We start from the raw sequence: 18,950 nt of genomic DNA, 5'->3' as shown, positions 1-18,950 counted from the left end.
ATTCTTCCTAATTAAGAGAAAGAGAAGATATTTAAGTGTAAGTGTGAGGCAGGATTTTGTATCGTAACAGAAGTATTTTAGTGTGGTAATAGTAGTAATTTTACTAACCACAATATTTGCTCCAGCAAGGAAAATGCATGTTGCCTATGCAATAACGTGTCGAGATCAACGGAGTAAACCTTGATGAAGTTATTCAAAAGAGAAACCTGAATGAGTATCAGATTCACACGTTGTCTGCTATTCAGAGCTTGAGTCAACTTCACAGCCTGTGTCTGGTCATTGGTCAGAATCCACTGGGAGTGAACTATGTTTGTACCCTCAGACGAAGAGGAAATAAACCGAACAGGGTTCAACTTCAACAAACCTGGAGGGGATTGGTCTCTTTTTCTCACCCAGGTCTCTGATGGTTGTATTTCATGTCACCACTCAAATGATCCACGCGTCCCCCTCGATACAGGTGTCCTCCCTCAGGTCCTCAGCCCACACCTGAGACGCACTCACCTGTGTTCATGTAGCAGACGTCTTGTTTTGTTCTTGCTTACATTCACACTGCGGTAAGAATAAATCATAATGCAAATTTAGCCTTTAATATGTAAATATTTATGTTTATAACCATTGTACGTGTTTAATTTAATATATAATATATATATAAGTTAAATCCGTCTTAAAATTGCACTTCTTCCGCGTTTCTTTGGATGTTTTCTAGTTCTTTTAATTATTTAGCCGTCAAACACTGGGCTCGCAGTAGATCATCTTCTGTGTTTAACAACTGTATCCTCACCCCCCCACCCCCCCAAGAGGCCCCCTGATCTTCATGGAGATAGCTCACTTGCCTCACAGGCACCATGGCAACATCCCTAAAGGCGGCGGGTCACACCATTGCCATGGGCAGCCGAGAGTGGAGCGCGGCTGGCACCAGAGGCCGTGTCATCTGAGACCGGTCTAAGTCCCACGACCACGGCAGAGGAGCCGATCATTAAACTCTTCACACGTAAAGAGTTCAATCATCGAGCCGAGCGCTCATCACGACGGCTGGGGGAGAATTTACACTGTTAAGGAGGAGGGAGGGAGTTATCAAAGGGTTATTGTTATTTGATTTGATGAGAAGTTACTATCTTCATTTCTTTTTATTTTTTATTTCTTTTTTTTCTTTTTTAAAAGCTCTGCAGTCGTGGATTCTGTCAGATGGAAAAGGATTCACATCATTCCTGCAACGGAAAGACCGCAGCCCCCTCCCCTTCATACGGGGAAAAACAACCTGGAAGAGCTATGACAGCTTTATTGAAGAGAATAAGGTAAAACAAAGGCCAACAAGGAGAACGAGCTGATTAGCAGAGATAAGAAGATGGGTACTGCTTTAGCTTACAGATTAAAAACAGCACTCTGTCTACAGGACAGAATGTGTTCACATGATTTTTCACGTCGTAGACTAAATTAACATCAGGCTGTATTGAAGAACACTGGCGTGTGTCACAAGACGAGGAAGTGTGCCTTCGCTTTTATTGTGTTGTCCACGTCGGACGATGCTCCTGATGTGGAAACGCGCGATGAAATGAAAATAAGTCACATCTCGTCGTATGAACAGTCCCCAGTCAGTGACGCGCTGTTATTCTACTTTCAGTGACTCAAACATGCCTTCATATATTTCCACAGGTTTCCCCCAGAGGCCCAAAGGATTCTGGGTAACTCCCGCATACCCGTTGTGAGCCTGAAGCGTCTGAACTTCGGGTCCGTTCTCTTGTCTTCCCTGCAACCTGTGGTCTCTCTGGTCCGACTGCCGGGTCGGGGACGAGCCGAGCTAAACGAGCAGGTACAGGTGAAGGTCCACACGCCTAACTTTTAGGATCGGTCCTCTTTTTGTGACCGCCTGCGTCTCTGTCTGCAGAATGGAGTCAGCCGTCATGAGGCAAACCCTTCAGAGGCAGCAGAAATGTCGCCTCAGAACCATTGTGGCCAATCAGAAACAACACCGGCCTCCTGGACCGAACCGTACTGCCCCGACGTCTCCCCCTGCGGAGAATCAGAGCAGGCTTCGGGCTTTGACTGTGACTCCAATCCAGATCCGGCATACATCCTGTTTGACTCTGGATCCGACGACTGGGACCCGGACGGGAGAACTGATTGGGCAACATTTTATCTGGATCCAGATCCGGAGCAGACCATGGTGATCGAACTGGATCCGGAGCTGGAGATGGATCACGGCGGATTCCCGGAGCTGGAGGAGGAGGCCGAAACTGAATGTGAGGTAGTACAAATGGACGACAGCAGAGGTGAAAGAGACGGTCTTTGCCGCTCTCCGAAAAAGGAGAAGGAGGAGGAGGAGGAGGAGGAGGAGGAAGAGGAAGAGGAGGAGGAGGAGGAGGACTCATCCATCCACAGACCAGGACCCGGATCCGAGGAAACGGAGAGCGAAGACTTTTGTGCCGTGTGTCGGAACGGAGGAGATCTGCTCTGCTGCGACCGCTGCCCCAAAGTTTACCACCTGGCCTGTCACATACCTTCGCTCACCAGCTTCCCGCTGTGAGGGCTGCAGCACAACCACACCAACAACACACCACAAAATGAGTTGTCTTCCATGTCTAGGTTGTGAAGTAACGGCGGACCTGTGTGTCCTACAGAGGTGACTGGGCGTGTACGCTGTGCAGACCCGACCAGGAGCCCGCGGAGACCTACGACTGTGAGAACGAGCCCTCCTGCGGGGGGGTCAAAGTCCCGTACACCCTGTCCAGCCGGGACCAGAGGGTGAGCTCTCATCACATGCAAAGCGCCCGTGAAAGGACTCTTTCCTCCAGTTGGCTTCGACCGTTGTAATATAATGAGTGGAAAGGACACTGTGCCATAGCGACGGTTGCACCAGGCTAACTTTGTATGGAGTCGTCCAACTTACGGGTCACAGACTCACTGAGGTGACTCTTTCACCTCTTTCATTCATTATGTACCGAGTGTACAGAAAGTTATGCAGTCAATTCATTCAAAGTTGGAACAAATGTCACAAAGGTAGTCGTTTGCCAGACATCCGACATCATCCCACGAGTGGATCAACAGATGTTTGCTGGTGACTTTGCCTATGTGTGTTTCCCGTGCAGAGGTGTGAGAAGCTGACTCTGATGTTGTACTGCCACACGCTCAGCACACCGTTCCATGAACCCGTCAGCATCCTGGTCAGTCCAACACACTTACACAAAAAACATCAGAACTACATTGTGTGTTTAAAAGGAGCAATGTGTAGGACTTAGTGAAATCCGGCGGTAAGGTTGCTGGGTGCTACCAACTGAACACCCCTCTGCTCACAAGGAGAACTTCAAGTGGCCTTCGAGTAACATTAAAGATTCTCCCTCTACAACCCGTGTTTGGTGTGTCCGTGCTGGCCTACTGTAGAAACATGGCTTTCTGTAAAGTAAATCTAAATCCTACACAATGTTCCTTCAAGAAAGTTATAGAAATGTATGTAAAAAACTTCAACATATGTTCCATTTTACATACGATCATGTGACACCACTGTTGGTATATCAACAACAAAGAGAAGATCTATACTAGAGAGGTTATTTAAAACAGCAGGTGATGGCAGCATGTGATGGTCAAGTAGAGAAAACACTGGCTCCACGTAAAAGGTTCCACTTACCTCTGCAGTAACAATCTGGAAAAAATGAAAACAATGTCCACCAAAATGATGTAATCTCTGTGTGAATGTGCTGCAGGCCCGAAACTACTACCAGATCATCAAGAGGCCCATCGACCTGTCGGTGATTCGCAGGAAACTGGACAGGAGCAACACTCTCCACTACTTCACTGCCCAACACTTTGTCGATGACGTCCTGCTGATGTTTAAGAACTGTGCCACGTTCAATTACGTGAGTGCATTTCCCGCCTTAATCTAATTTCTAACGTTATAGAATTATTTCTGCACCGTGACCCGTGGAAATGTATTCCACGTGTAAGCTGTCTAACAAGATCCACGCCAACGCCTCCGCAAGGCCGCCTGTGAGGCCCAATGCGGCTTTGAGCTCAATGCTAATGTCGGCGTGCTCAATGCTAACCCGCTAACGTTCAACATCATTTTCAGCTTAGTTTAATGTGTCACCAAGTTTGATAGAATAGAAGTAAAAGGGACATTGTTTTCAGGGGTGATTTGACTAGAATAAATGGAAATGTCCGCGGTTGAGGTGACAATCTTGTCAACGGGGCTCTTGTTAGCTTATTGGACTATAAACATAAATATTTAGTTTTATTCCAGTAGCATAGCTTTGTTACTCATACATTCCTCCTGTTGTCTGCCGTGCAGCCGGACTCAGAGGTGGCTCAGGCCGGTCGAAGCCTCCACCTGTTTTTTGCGAGCCAACTGACGGATGTGTTCCCCGACCTGGCGTTCCCGTCGACCAGCCGGGGCTGGAGCGATGGTGCTCGCCTCCGCCGGCTCTGCAGGAAGAGGAGGGAGAACCACAGGAAGAGGAGATTAGTCTTCAGTGGGAAGAAGTGCTACCTTTGATTAGTTTAAACAATAACAACAACACATAGCCAAATGACTTGAGGCGTTCCTGCCGGTCTACCTGCCAGTCCATCTGCCGGTCCACCTGCCGGTCTACCTGCGCCCACTGCGTCCGTATATTCATTGCCTTCGACCGAACCCCTCTGGAGGCATTAGACACACAATGTATCTTGCAGTCCTTTTGTCTGGGCTAAATAAACACGTTTTTATAATGTATCTACTGTATTTGAATGAAGTTAAAGGTATAAATATTTTAAAATAATGTAGCATTCTCCGGTCTTTTATCATCCCTGCAACGCTGAACATAATTTGGCTGGTAAAGATCTTACTGAAGTAAGACTACGAGGTAAAAAATGCTTGAGTAGGAATACAAAAGGAAAATCAATCTTTAGGTTTTTGTTTTCTTCTTCAATCCTTTTCCAATGTTCTCCCACCAGGGGGCAGGTTTGGATCTTAGACTTCTGGAACAGTCCTAGGTGTAAAATTAAAGGCACAAACGTTATTTTGCATTTTCTTTTTTTTTTCTCCAGTTTACATAAACGTAACCCTGCTATTTCCCTTCCCACTCTCCCAACTGGTTTCTGCACACAGTCAGATCTTCATGGTTTGTTTCAGGTTGATTCTCTTGCTCAGAAGTATACATTTAATAAAGCAAGATAATACATTACATTAAAAAGGAATCCATATTTTGATTTAGTCCATCGTCTTTTTGTCCCACATTTTATTGTTCCTTAGTTTGGTTTATTTATGTCATGGTGTGATTTCAGATGGGGCATGTTAAGACTGCTGGGAACACTTCTGATCATCACAAGAAACAATCCCTCAAAAACCCTGTTATATCCTCACTTTGCAGGCAGCTTACCGCTTATCCTCTCAATCTTTTAAATATATTAAAATAAACAAAGGTTTTATAGGCTCCAAAATAATAATTTGAAAATAATTGTTTGAAATGTAAACTACTCAGAAAGCCAGAGCACCATAACTCTAAGATATATTCTCCACAAAGCAGGTTTCTTTATACTGGCGTCACCCCGCAAGCCGCTGATGATGAACTCCATCATCCTGTCAGGGCAGTAATGTGAGGATGACATCATGCGGAGCGACGTCATTAAAACACTGAAGTCTTCAATAAAATACTGTCGCCTCGTGAACTGAACCGTATGACGGATCCACGGGGCAGGGCGGGGGGGGGCATTAGTTACCGGTTAGTTATGGTTTTGGTGAAAAAAGCATTTTCTGATTAGTCCCCCTTCGCAAAGAGTTTGCATCTAGCATCTATTCATGTCTTTATTAACGTGCATAAAATAATTCCATGAATCATTATTAAACCTGCGTTGTCAGGTTGTGGAAATCCTCCATCATTAAACTTTTCTCATCGTTTTAAGAGCTTTTAAATTCATCATGGAGACAGTTTTCCCAATTATTGGATTACTATGAGAGGGTATTTCTTCTTTTATGATTTGTTAAGTTAAATAAACATAGTTGTTTGACAAATTTTTCCTTGTGCCTTGTTGATTTATACAATGTATAAACTAATCGGAAAACATCTCGAGTTACAATTGAAGAACTACAGACAGCTCTTTTTGTTGTGAAGGAATAATCCTCACACAGTATGACTTAAGTCTGAATAATCATGCCAGCAAGGACGCGTTGCTGTTCTCCTTCACGTTTTCTTTGGCATCACCTCACAATAAACGTACTCGCAGAGTACTGCCTGAGTAATTCCTGATTCGTCTCCTTTGTGCTGCTGTCCTCAGCTCCTCAGCTCCTCGCCATGATTTCCTTCAGCGTTTCAGGACGTTTTATTCTGCTCAATCTTGACCTCAATTTGAGCCAGAGTGCACCTACTTCCACTTCAGATTGGGTCAAGATGCTTTTTTGTGTACTTGAATCCATCTAGAAAGCTGCACTGCGAGTGCTTTTATTCCCTGAACCCACTAAAAGATTTTTGTAAAAGAACAAAATCTGCAGCGACAAATGATAGAACCCACTCGCTCTCTGGCCTTGAGCACTTCGATCCGTCCGTACATCCACTGGGGTCAGAAGCTGCACGAAGACGCACAGAGGAAGATGAGACGAGGCTTTCCGGCGGCCAGCTGCCCCGTGGCTAATGTAAAGGTAAAATGGGGGGGAAATTGACCATGGGATGTGTTCAAAGGGAGGTTTATTCCCCTCTTGGGTCTTTTAAACCCACTTTTTTCATCCAGTAAACCTCAGTCACATGTCCGCTCTCGTTCTCTTTTTTCCGTCTCCTCTCTCTGCGTTGTAATGTGCAGATGTTTCATTTAAGAACATCAAAAGAAGATCTCATGCGGCTCTCCCTGTGTGAAGTCGGGTGAGTCACACAAACAGACGTTGCAGTGGTCTTCTTTCAGATAAGACCCGCATGTAATGTTTAGACCCAACTCAAGTGAGTGCATTAGCCACGATTAGATTCCTGATACTTTCATTTATCTTCCCCTTGGAACAGTTGCTTAAGATGAATACTTCCTCCCAAAATCTGCCCGCCAAGAATTGGTCGTACTCCTTGTGTTATTTAAGGTCACTCTGACTCGTTTCTTCTCTTACAGTGCAGATAAATTATTGGATTAATGCATTATTTTCTTGAATTACCACACATTGCCCTCAAGGTGCTACCGATACAGTTAAGTTGATCCGAAGGGTAAGAAATATGCCAGCAAAGACATATTTTACCTTTGTGTAAGAGCTCTGGGATTAATCACACAAAAAGAAGATTATGTTGCACATATTCCTCTGCATTTATCCACCAGCAGATTTGGATGCTTCTAAAGCCATGAACCTCCAAAATAACATGAGCTCAAACAGCTCCGACACGCCGTCAGTCATGATTTCAGCTTCTCAGCTGTGGAAACATCTCCTCTGATGCCCAAACATGGCAAGCAAACTTCCCCAGGAGGGCGAATGAAGCAGAAGAAGGGAATGAAAGATGGCGTTTTCATGTGAGACAGGCGCTGCCTCGTCACCACTTCCATCCAGCCCATCACACGGAGAGACCCCCGGTTCATGGTAACATGCGGGGGGGCTGCGACCCAACGGGCACGACACAGCGAGGGAAGATACTCAGCGTCGGAGTTAAAAAGGTTCCATTTTAAACCCGAAAGTCACATTGACCCTGATTTCTGGGGAGAGTTACAGAGCGAGGCCTCTGTTGGAAATGATCGATACAGCTGCCATCTGCCAGCGCTTTTGTTGCTGTGAAAGTGGCTGAAGATTAACAGCACGCTTTCCATAAGTCCTGTCATTTTCTGCTACAAAACCAAAGGTTTGGCTTTCTTGAGAAAGACTAACAGGCCTGAACGGGAATGTTCCTCTCATGGTTTCACGCGTTACACATCGTTATTCCGTCAGCCACCGGAAAAATAAAAAAGCAAAATGTAAATCAATGACTGTTCAGGGCTGCACAAACCGAATAGTGGGCTTTTAGATGAAGACCTGCTAACTGTGTGATGAGGTGACGTACAGAAGACAAATATATGAGAGGATTCATTCATTCACTTTAAATGGCTGTTTTTCTTTTCAATGTGAAGAAAACTATTGAGAGCAAGAACAGCGTTCTGTGAAAAAAAAGGCTAAATTGCACTGTACGAAATACAAATGAAAGAGCTCAATCTCAGCTAAACAACTAAACTATTTACTTTGCACGTCACCTTTCTACACAGTTTTTTATTATTTTGTTTTGATAAAATATAGCACTGATTCTGATTCTGAACCAGAAAACAGAAATTAACTCAACTAAATGAGCTAATAAGGTTAAATTTGGTGAGCTATGATAGTTACGCTATAATGAAAATAAAATAAATATTCAACCAATTTACATTGTCAATATTCAACTCTGCATTATTATTTTGTCTCACTAAAGCACTCAGAGAGAAACTAATCTACTCCCAAAATGAACTAAATTACAGGGATTATGACTACTTTCTTCTCAAAGATCTCTACTAATAAATATCAAATACTGATTAATTAATGACATTAAGTAACAGAAACCATTCATTTCTTTAATGGTATCTCCCGTCCAACATTACTTTTACATGTCAAACTCGGTAGATAATCTCCTTTTTCACAGAATAAACAGAAACCTTCCAGACGGATTCCTGGTGTGCAGACGTTATGTAATGATGCTGTGCCCTTTGATGTTGATTCGTCGAGGTTTCTTGGGTGTGTGTGTGTGTAGTTTTGAGGTCACATGACGTCGTCTCTACGGCCACGCGTCGATCAGCTCAGGAGAAACGCTCTTTTCCTCACCGCCTGATGAAAAGCTGCCACGGACGGCCGAACCAACACAGGAATTCACTTCTCCCCGATTACCACAGCAGAGGCTTTAACACAAAGCATCGCAGGAAAAGCCATTTGAATCCTTGTGTTGTCGGAGCACTGTTTTTTTCTGCAATAAATTGATGTCATGATCAAAACTCTTCCTGCGGTGCTTTGAGATTAGGCCTGATGGAGTGATTTCCGTGATTCTCGTGCTTTTATTAAACTCTCCGCTTTCCAATATTCTCTTTCTGATGATTTAGGAGACTTTCTAGGATTTCAGTCCTCTTCTGGACTCCCAAAACGTGGTACCAATTACTCGGGCCTGGACCCGCATGCTGATTAGCCGGGTGCGTGACCCCGGCACATAGCTGAATGGAAAGAACATCTTTTTGGTGAATGTTTTGCGAGGCCGTGCAGCCGGCACGCCGTGCGCTGCGAGCAGCTTTGGACGCACATCGTGCGGTCAGGCGGGTTTACGTCTCAGCTTTTGTTTAATACTTAAAGAACCTCGATCTTGAGGTCAACACAGCGGCTCAGAGCTCTTGATACGTTTCTTCATGCTGAGTGACAGCTTTTAGGCTGACGTGTGGATGAAGGTTCTGTGTTTCATAAAATGTTAAAGCCTTGTTTACATTTGTAATGTTTCAGGGCAATCCTAAATGTCGAGATACTTCCCCTCCATTAGAATCATGTGGAACCCCTATATTGTTAACACCGAGACAAGTGCAGCCAACTCCAGAGATCCCTCCCTAAAGGGGACTCGGCCACAAAAATCAATCAAACGACGGCAGTTTGGCCCCAAAACGGCCGACATGCAAGAGGATCAGAGGGGACCAAAATGTGGTTTAAGTAAGAATATTCCCTTTGCTGGCGGACATTAGTGAAATCGAAGCTACCGGAGGATGATTTATTGGCTGCATGCACCGAGTTCGGTGTGGCAGCTGGAGCTCAAGGAAATGGATTGCTTGTCTGAATGCATTCAGTGTGATGTCAAGTCTGTGACCGATGCCCCAATCAGGGTTCTTTCCTTCACTGCCGGCCTTCTCGTGGTTTGGCATCCGCATGGAAATCAAAAGCCTCAAATCTCGCTATATTGATGCAGTCTGGTGAGCTGTGACGGCACGGTTGATAAAGTACGGAACCAAAGTCATCAAAATTGTTCCCAGATCAAATCGTTACACTTTCCTTTATGAAAACATATTGATTCTATTTTGATAAATATTCTCCTTTAATCCAGATAATTATAAACACTGGACAGGACTGTGAAGTTTATCACAGAGACTTAACATAACAAGACCAGAAAAACAAAAACAGTTGGAAAAATAGCCGTAATTATGAGAAAAAAACGATGTCCAAAGTGCAGAACGTGTAACGTAACAAGTCTTGATATTGTAGGAAAACAAATGAATTACTCATGAATTCGTGTTCATTTGGAGAACATTTGACCTGATCTCGTTAACTTCCTACTTTTGATGAGTGAAACGTTAAAAATAAACCAGAATATGGATATCAACATTGCAACATTATCCAAATGTATCGTTTCAAAATCTTTGTTGCACAACATATGCATAGAAATGGGTGTCAAAGCACCGAACTTCAAGCAGTAACTTTTCCTCTAGGAGTGAAACATGAACTATCCGACCAAATAAGCCTTCCCCATGATACACATAGCACAGATCCTGCATGTCGTACAGTCAGTGAATGTGTAAAATACACCGTGCTCCCAAATGTGAACTCTTTGTGCATAGTGCATAACTTAAGTCCCTCGAGTATAAGATCAGCTTTCTCTAAAGAACCAATATTCACAGGGAGGAATTGCCGACATTGTTTCACTAAGCGGGTCCCAAAACATGAAACTACGTTTTATAGGCGCGTTTTGGCAATATATTTGAAATTGCAACACCACATGTGCTTCCTCTTTAAGTGATTATTCTTTGCTTAATGAGAGACGTGCAAACATACATCACACAAACAGCATTCTGGGATAGTGTACCATGAAAATGGTGCTTATGAATTAGATTTCTTTGACACTGGTGTGTGTGGTGATCTACGATGAGCTGCTTAGGAAACACAGCAAACCCAACAGGGGCCCCCAGGTGTGTGTGTGGGATAGCAGCGCTCCATTCTGTTAGACCTAAGCAATTAGGATTAACAGTAACAGAATGCATGCCTCGGCTGGAAGCTGGTTTTAAACAATAGGTCTGCTTGACCATATCATGTCTAGTGGGCCTTTGCTCAGGGAACTTGAATCTAGATCAGCGAGGCTGTTTTTCTTTTTGAGCATTTGTGTTTTAACAAACGACCCTCTTTTAACTTATCTCATGAATTCGATTTTCTTTCCCATTTCTGGAAATGGGCTTCTACAGCTCTGGGGACGCATAACTGCAGCCAATCCAAAGACGGGGTTTGTGACCAGCGAGCAGAAAACAGCCAGCGAGAGAGGAGATTCGGCTGCGAATGTTTGATTCACGAACACAAACCAATAATCCAAATGGTGCCCCACACCGCACAAGGTCTCCAGAGGCCTTCGACCTTTACTGGAGTTCCGAGTCTTCTACTAAGTTTTGATTTCATCTGGTGGGTCCAGTCCTTAAATGTGTTCATCCCTCTAAAAAATACTTTCTAAGACCCAAGTTCGCATTGAAGTGTCGTTGCCGATGTTCTCCCATAACATTACAGTAGGAGGAATAACACAAATGTCCATAGATGGCAGCAACAGTTACAAGGAGCGGCAGATTAGGTTCAGTCAGCCTTGAGCCTGGAGAAACCTCTTGGTAGGAAGGGGAGATGTGTGGGCTCAGGGGGGGGGGGGGAGAAGAAACACCGAATAACTGAGAGGAGCGAGAGAGGGAGGGAGGGAGGGAGAGGGAGGAGGTGTGAGAGTAAAAGAGTGCACAGACAGACGGAGGGAGAAGAGGAGGACGCTTGATTTCCATCCCCTCCTCTCCCTCCAGCTTTAAAAAAAGAGAAGAAAGTTAAACAGCCCTTTTGAGGGGGGGGCAGTCCTGTACTCCAGCAAGGAGCATTACCCGGATAGCAGACACGACGCAGACAACAGGCATGAACGACATCAAGCTCGCCCTGCTGGGAAGCCAGGGCGCCGGCAAGTCAGGTGAGGGCTGCAGGTGATTTATATTATAGTTCTTATTCATTCACAGGCTACTTTGTTGCTGCTTCTTTATATTTGCACTTTTTGCTCCACTTCATTCCTTTTACAATGGTCACAAGTTAAGCCAAGTATGTATGTTAGTATTATTTATTGAAAATATAAAAACAAGTAAATTATGATTCAAGGCAGTATATAGAAAAGGAGTTGTTTTAATGATGTTTGTGTGTCCTCGTACAACAACAACGGTCCTCGCAGCAGAGCCACACGGGCCCCTTCACGCGAGGCCGCTCCGATCCAGGGGACCGCTGGCAGCGTGCTGCGCCTGCGGGGGCGAATGAGGGTCATTTAACCCCCACGTGCAATAAGGACGTAATGAGGCTGTGATTCATGTTGCTGTGTTTTCCATTCCTTGTGTTTCCTCCAGCCGTCCTGGTGCGGTTCCTGACCAGGCGCTTCATCGGTGAATATGCCTCGAACGCCAGTAAGTGTTTAAATACGAATGTTTGCATATCATCACCGTAAGTAGTTTTCATTAACATGATTGAATTGCCTTTCGAGTCGCTTACTCGCACATCGCAGTGGTTTTAATCCGTCGCTACGCGAGTACAAACACAAACAGTTGCTGACAATAGAAAAGCTACATTTATAAATTCAGACGAATGTGATCGTTTCTAATCCCCGTTACAGATTCCCTATACCACAAAAGAATGTCAATCGATGGCAGGCAGCTAAATCTGGAGGTTTTTGACCCCTGCTCTCAGGTACCACACATCACTGACACCATCGATATCATGAACTGGAACCAAACCTTTGGATACTGAAAACGTTTATTTTAGAAATGCTTTTTTAAAACAGAAAAAGCAGAGCTGCAGTTTTTTTGTTTGTTGTTCCCGTGACTTCAGTCCAGCATTTAGTTTCACTTAAGAGCATCATCACTTATAGTTCTGGCAATATAAGTTTAAATAAAACTAAATCATCATTTTGGGGCAAAACCCAACAACACTCATTTTCAAGTGTTTTAGAAGAACCTGATCCTTTAGCTTCGCCGAATGTTCGTCTTGGAGCTACAAGCTTAAGTAGTGTCCGGTTTTCAGTCTGCTCCACGTCTCTGTGACCCTGAATGAGTCATGGCTGGATACGAAAAGCTTATCTCAAGGTCCTGTTTGTCCTATAAGACCTAGTTCTGTGAAACGAGCCATGGAGGAAGTGTTAATTACCTACAGTCAGTGTCACAGTGAAAGCACGCGCTGTCCCACAGGGCTCGGGGGCCAGGTGTATAATGGAGGAGCCGGTGGATTGGGCGGACGGCTTCGTGGTCGTTTACAACATCAGCGACCGCACCTCCTTCATCGACGCCGAGGACATCCTGCGGCAGATTCGGGAGGCGCGCGTGGACAACTGCAAAGGGTGAGAGGCAGCATGAGGGTTAATCCTTCACCAACGTGTGAGACTTCTGCCTTTCAGGAAGTTGTTTCTATTATTAGATCAATTACACTTCGTTCTCACCAGATACTAACCTTTCAGTTGACTGAAGATTGATTGAAAGAATTAAAACTAGTGAAATTAAGTAGAAGTACTCTTTTTAATATGTTTGGATTAGAATTACAGATTACATATAATTACATTAGTTGCATCTGATGAAGAAGAACCTAATTTTTATTGATTTACACATATTTACTATGGGAAGCGGGTCAATTGTGTCTTATAAAAATATGTATATATATATATATATATATGTATTTATAAGTATAAAGTAGCGGAAATTGAAAATACGTAAAACGTTAAAAAGGAAATACAATCATGCACATTATGAATAATATATAGTATAATATATCATTCTACATACATTATTAGTATATATCATTCAATGCATTAAAGTTAAAAGTTAAGCTAATATAAAGTCCCTCGTGTCTCCCCGTCTCCTCCCTTCAGGGAGGTGGATGTCCCCGTCTGTCTGCTGGGAAACAAGCGGGACCTGTGTCACGCCCGGCAGGTGTCCGAGGACGAGGGCCGCTGCCTCGCTCGAGGGAGCCGCTGCCACTTCCAGGAGGTCTCCGCCGCCGAGAGCTACCAGGACATCGCCGGCCTCTTCACGCAACTCATCCGCCAGGTGATGGAGCACCTGAAGCACCGGGCCGACAGGAGGCGCTACAGCGGCTCCAAGTCCATGGCCAAGCTCATCAACAACGTGTTCGGCAAGAGGAGGAGGTCGGTGTGACGAGGTCAGAGGGAACCGACCCTCGTCAGGCCGGGTAGAGTCACTTCACCTACATTTTGAGACTGGGTGTATGGAACCATTGACATGTGTTGCTGGACATTTGTCCACAGAAATGAGTACATCATTTGACATCAACTGTGAGCATCAAGATTTCTGTTCAATGGTTGCAAAAAAACAAGATGGCGAGGGCGAAAATGCCAAAGTTAAAGCTTCGAAGCAGCAGTTTAATATCCAATGGGTGACGTCTTGACAACCAGGTCAACATATATGGTTTTATGACTCATGAAATGAGTCTGTGAAATGTTTTGAGAGTGAAAATGAGTTTTGATGCATTTAAATGTTATTTTCTCATTGCTTCTCTTTGGAACCAATAGTGTGTTTTTGAGTGATGGACTGTTTATTGTAATATACTATTCTCTCTGTCTCTTATATTGCCAAGATATCATTTAAATACATTTACGTGTACAATGATGTTGAATTGGTGTACGGTAATAATTGCTCTGAAAAATATCTTGAAGGTTTTAAAATGTATGAAAAGCTCCACATTATACCAAATAAGGGCTCATTCATATGCGTTTGAGCTTCTTTAATCCAGTTATGTCACGCCAATCCTGTAAAGAAAAAATAAACTGCCAATCCTGAAAAAAGGAAACATTTTGTGGTCAAAAGTTCCTTTTGTAAAAACTACAAAAACATCGGCTGCTCCAGAGGAAATTAAAGTTAAACATTGCTTAATAAGATGCTGTTTTAGTTCTTCTGATGGACTTCTACTTTAATTAAAGGACCACGAGAGGAGGCGTTTCACTTCGTGGAAAGAAGAATTTTCTGCGTGTGGTTACTAAAAATAGCTGGTGTTGAGTGAGGAGAGAAGTGAGACACTCACACTCGAGTCTGGCCTCCGAAACCAAAGAAGAGTTCCTGAAGGATCCACTAGGTGGCAGCGCAAAACACAATAATATTACATTACATTCTATATATACATTACATGTAAAAACAATAATTTAACTATTTTATCCATGTTCAATGATTTCCTGCTAATCGGATCGGAGCATTACACACCGGCTCATTTCAGGCAATCAGACAAATGACAGCCAGCATATATTTCATAATTTACATTGAATGTTCAGTGACCACTTATAATCTCTATGGGGCCGTTTGTATGAAAAGGATACTGACAAAACAGTTACACAACAGATAAAGAATTAAAAATGATTTAATAAATATGAACTGATCCTCTCTCCCATGTCGGTCTGACAGTAAAGTGACAGTTGAGTTGTTCATGATATTAGGTGCCTGTTGCCTTTAATCTTTGGTGAACATCAACGACTACTTGTACGCATTTCAAATCGATTCCATTCTGATCAGACAAAACCCGCCGAAGTGCCGGATGACAACATGAAATCCTGCAGCTTTCTGCAAGTTAACTTCATTTTATGATTCTGATCAAATCTCCTGATTGCTCGGTGCCTCTTTCACACTTCAAGTGCGGGTGTTCATTCGGCAAAGAGCAGACAGGAAGCACTGCAGCCTCCTCGTGTTCATCAGCATCGTCGTCGTCTCTACAGGAGTCCTTTCGGAAGCTGTTTAAAATCAGTGGATGAAGCTTTTCTCAGTCACCGTTTCCACATTTAAACATTGTTTTAAATGCAGCTTATAGCATCCCGCATGCATTGCTTTTAATGTTTTTAGCTTTTAAACCAATGACCCCTGAGAGTACTTTCTACTCTATAAAGTTCATGAAAGACCATTCCTTTGCCCCACAGGGGAAGTCATGCATTTTACATTTCCAGCTGAAGCAGCGGTTTGCTTTGAATAGAGGAGCTCTGTAGCTGGAAGGAGCCACGGCGGTTTGAGAGGATAAGAAAAGATCTCCACCAAACAGAGGCCGTGCCGAAAGTCTGAGGGGAAAAAAAGACACCACATCGCCACCTGCTGAGTTTGACTGACAGCTCATTTGTGGAGAGAGAGGCGGAGAAACGACAAAGATCTCTGGAAAAAATGTGCCAAATAAAACAAGGTAAGTTTAAAACCTGTAATGTAAACAGAGTCACATCAACCCTTACCAACCCTTCATCTTCCTCCCCGCCTCCTCCTCTTCCTCCCTGTTTGTCTCTTTCTGGTCAGAGGAAGGAGGGGGACAGAACCTGCAAGCGTGGCCTCGCAGCTTCAGGTCAGTGATCTTATTCGCCCCCCCTCCCCTTGGCGGAGGGAGAATTGGTTTTGGCTGGGTCGAGGAAAACCATCCGAACCAAGGGGATTGGATGCCGCTGTGACGCCGGCGAGGGCCAATCACAGAGGCCATCGATCAGTTCCCCCTAATCTCACAGCTGGTGAGCACATCCCCACTCCAATCTAACCCTCTGCAGCTTAGTCAGACTGACGGGGGATTGGACGGCTTCCAGAGAGCGGAACCTTCGGCTGAAATGGATCCGCGCTCGACGTTTCCGCTACTGCAGATGAGAAAGAGCTGTTAAAGACCCTTATTTAAAACACTGACACAATTTGTCAGTGTGATAAAACGACAGTTTGCTTGTAATTAAAAAAAAGGATAGGGAAATGATTCTCTTTAAACACATGCTTTCCCCCTATATAAGTTGAACAGCAGCCCTCATGATTTTCTTGAGGGGACTGTGCCGTGCACTGTGTGTCATGCTGCATGAGTGCACACAATGATTGCTTGCTGGATGTATAAAATATGCTGCATCTGACGAGCTGGTCACCCCCCCTGAAAATGTGACCACCAGTCCCCGCAAAAATGGGACGCGTCCTCTGTTCATAGAAGGGAAACATTCCAAATGTCCTTTAGTTGACTTACATCTGGTTTTATTAAGCATTGATTGTAAAGCCGCTCGTAATCCCTTTCATGTGTTTTATGAATGGCCTTGTTCTGGTCTCCTGCAACACTACATGTGACGTCCTGCTGTCTGTGCACTGAATGCCGCTTTGTACGATGTTGGTCTCCTCTTGCAGTGACGCTGCCAAAAAGCTGTGCCAAAGAAGTGAACCTGATAAAGCGCTCGATGTCACGGAGATGCCCTCTGAGGCTCCTGTGTCAGAGGGGCCCTCGACGTCAAAGCAGGAAAAGCACGTGGTGTCAATAAGGAAAATGAACGATGGCGCCTCCTCTGGTTGCAGAAATAATTCTATTGAAATCCATGAGAAAGTGACTCAACTTCCTTTTTGATTTAGTACCCCAGTAAACAGCTAACAGCAGGTGGGGCAAGTACTGTGTATAGTTACTGCTACAGAGCGTGTCTCTAGCACCATATTTTGCCAAGATGACTCACACACGCATTACATTACATTGACATACATTCATTTCCTGGAGATTTACCCTGAGCTTAAACTTAAATCAAGTCTTTACCATAAAATGCTGAATGACCGATGGCATTGAGTTCTAGAAGCTAGTGAAACGGAGGTTAGACAGGAAGTGACATCATGACCTTGGCACTCACAATAGCTCACCCCAGAATGGACAAAGTTCTGCTTCATCATAACCTAAAAAAGTCTCATGAAATCATGAGCTCATGTTTGAGTCCCGTGTGCATGTAGGTTACGTTGCGTCGTACGTCGCAGATAAGACGTAAATAAGTAAAAAATAAGAATGATGGAAAAGAAAAGTAAGAAAAGATGGTAGAAAACGGTGAAAATAAAACTGTTGTTCTCTTTCCAGTCTGTCAAGTAGAAGCTCTGTGGTTTAATATACAAAACCATAAAGCCTCCCTCCACTAAATTCAGCTGTTACCGTATGAAATGTGCTGTGTGGCATTAAATCTGACAAACAGCCCTTGCACACACAAACAAAAAAAACCTGGGCTAAATTTATCTCTGCTCTTCTCACAGAGGACATGATGGCAAACCGCAGCAGATGGCTCAAAAAAGCAAGAAAAAAGCAAAGAAAAGGTTTCCTATCCTCACAGACTGCTAATTAGAACCCAAACCACACAACACCTTTAATGTCAGCCACAGACTGCTTTTAGTGCAATTAGCCTAATGGGGTCTGGGCCTTTGAATCGGCTGTAGTGTTTGGGCAGAGGCCACAAAATGCATTGGAGTTCAGGCACGTCGCAAAAAAAAAGGACAAGAGGGGTCTAACGCAGAGCGGATCCATTTATCACCGCGCTGAGGACGAGACTTCAACCGTGATCACCCGGAGAAACACTTTAATTAGACGCGTTAATAATTGAACTAATTAGCTCCCATGTGTCTCGTAAATGAAGAGAGAACCCCGAGCTTCACTTGCACCTCATCAACTGATTAATTAGTCGGTTGATCGTTAGCTGTCTTGACGGCCTATATGCGATCAGATGAGAGGGCGGATAATGAGGGAATTGTCGGTCGATGGTGCTGGTTAATTAGTGTGACCTGTTCCAGGGGCTATGTTAGAACAGTTGTTTATGCCACGGCTTCTAATGAGGAGGATTTAAGCCCGGGTGATCTGTTTGGGAAGCAGGCTGCAGTGTTGTTTATGGACCAGCCTTGAAACCCTCCCACAGCAATGAAAATCACTATAATGTTCCAATAATCCATCCGCAGGGACTAATGATGTGTCTGTGTTGCTCAGGATTAACTTACATAATGACCTTAACATACTTTGTGGTATTTTGATAGCTAAATCCTCGATATAGTGACGTACAGCAGGTCTGTGACTTCCCAGTACCACGGCTATTTAGATTTTGTGCTGTTCATATAATATTCTAATAATACCACAAGGCCTTGGTGGTCTGCGGTTGGTCTATTATTGAACTTCATGACTGGTTTCATCTGCAGTATTTTAATATTCAGGACTTGTATAGAGCTCTACAGTGTTATAATAGGTATTTTCTTACAGCAGAAGCAACAGACCACCCAAAAATATT

General features: G+C 44.0%; 2 protein-coding genes across 2 annotated transcripts; both read left to right on the top strand.

Annotated features, from left to right (window-relative positions):
- Nucleotides 1–1,072: 1,072 nt before the first annotated feature.
- On the top strand, nt 1,073–4,745 carry LOC120808840 (uncharacterized). Its single transcript, XM_040162055.2, has 7 exons — nt 1,073–1,295; nt 1,654–1,810; nt 1,886–2,520; nt 2,619–2,742; nt 3,087–3,161; nt 3,699–3,851; nt 4,283–4,745. Exons 1-7 carry the CDS (start codon nt 1,186–1,188, stop codon nt 4,484–4,486), a joined length of 1,458 nt encoding a protein of 485 aa, XP_040017989.2. The 5' UTR covers nt 1,073–1,185; the 3' UTR covers nt 4,487–4,745.
- A 6,897-nt stretch (nt 4,746–11,642) lies between these two features.
- Nucleotides 11,643–14,743, top strand: rerglb (RERG/RAS-like b). Its single transcript, XM_040163664.2, has 5 exons — nt 11,643–11,876; nt 12,298–12,354; nt 12,561–12,634; nt 13,132–13,280; nt 13,806–14,743. Exons 1-5 carry the CDS (start codon nt 11,825–11,827, stop codon nt 14,089–14,091), a joined length of 618 nt encoding a protein of 205 aa, XP_040019598.1. The 5' UTR covers nt 11,643–11,824; the 3' UTR covers nt 14,092–14,743.
- Nucleotides 14,744–18,950: the final 4,207 nt, after the last annotated feature.

This window comes from Gasterosteus aculeatus, chromosome X (genome assembly GCF_964276395.1).
Source record: "Gasterosteus aculeatus chromosome X, fGasAcu3.hap1.1, whole genome shotgun sequence".
NCBI classification, from domain to species: domain Eukaryota; kingdom Metazoa; phylum Chordata; class Actinopteri; order Perciformes; family Gasterosteidae; genus Gasterosteus; species Gasterosteus aculeatus.
Note: the sequence above shows the minus strand (reverse complement) of the source record. Positions and strands in the feature narration are given on the sequence as shown.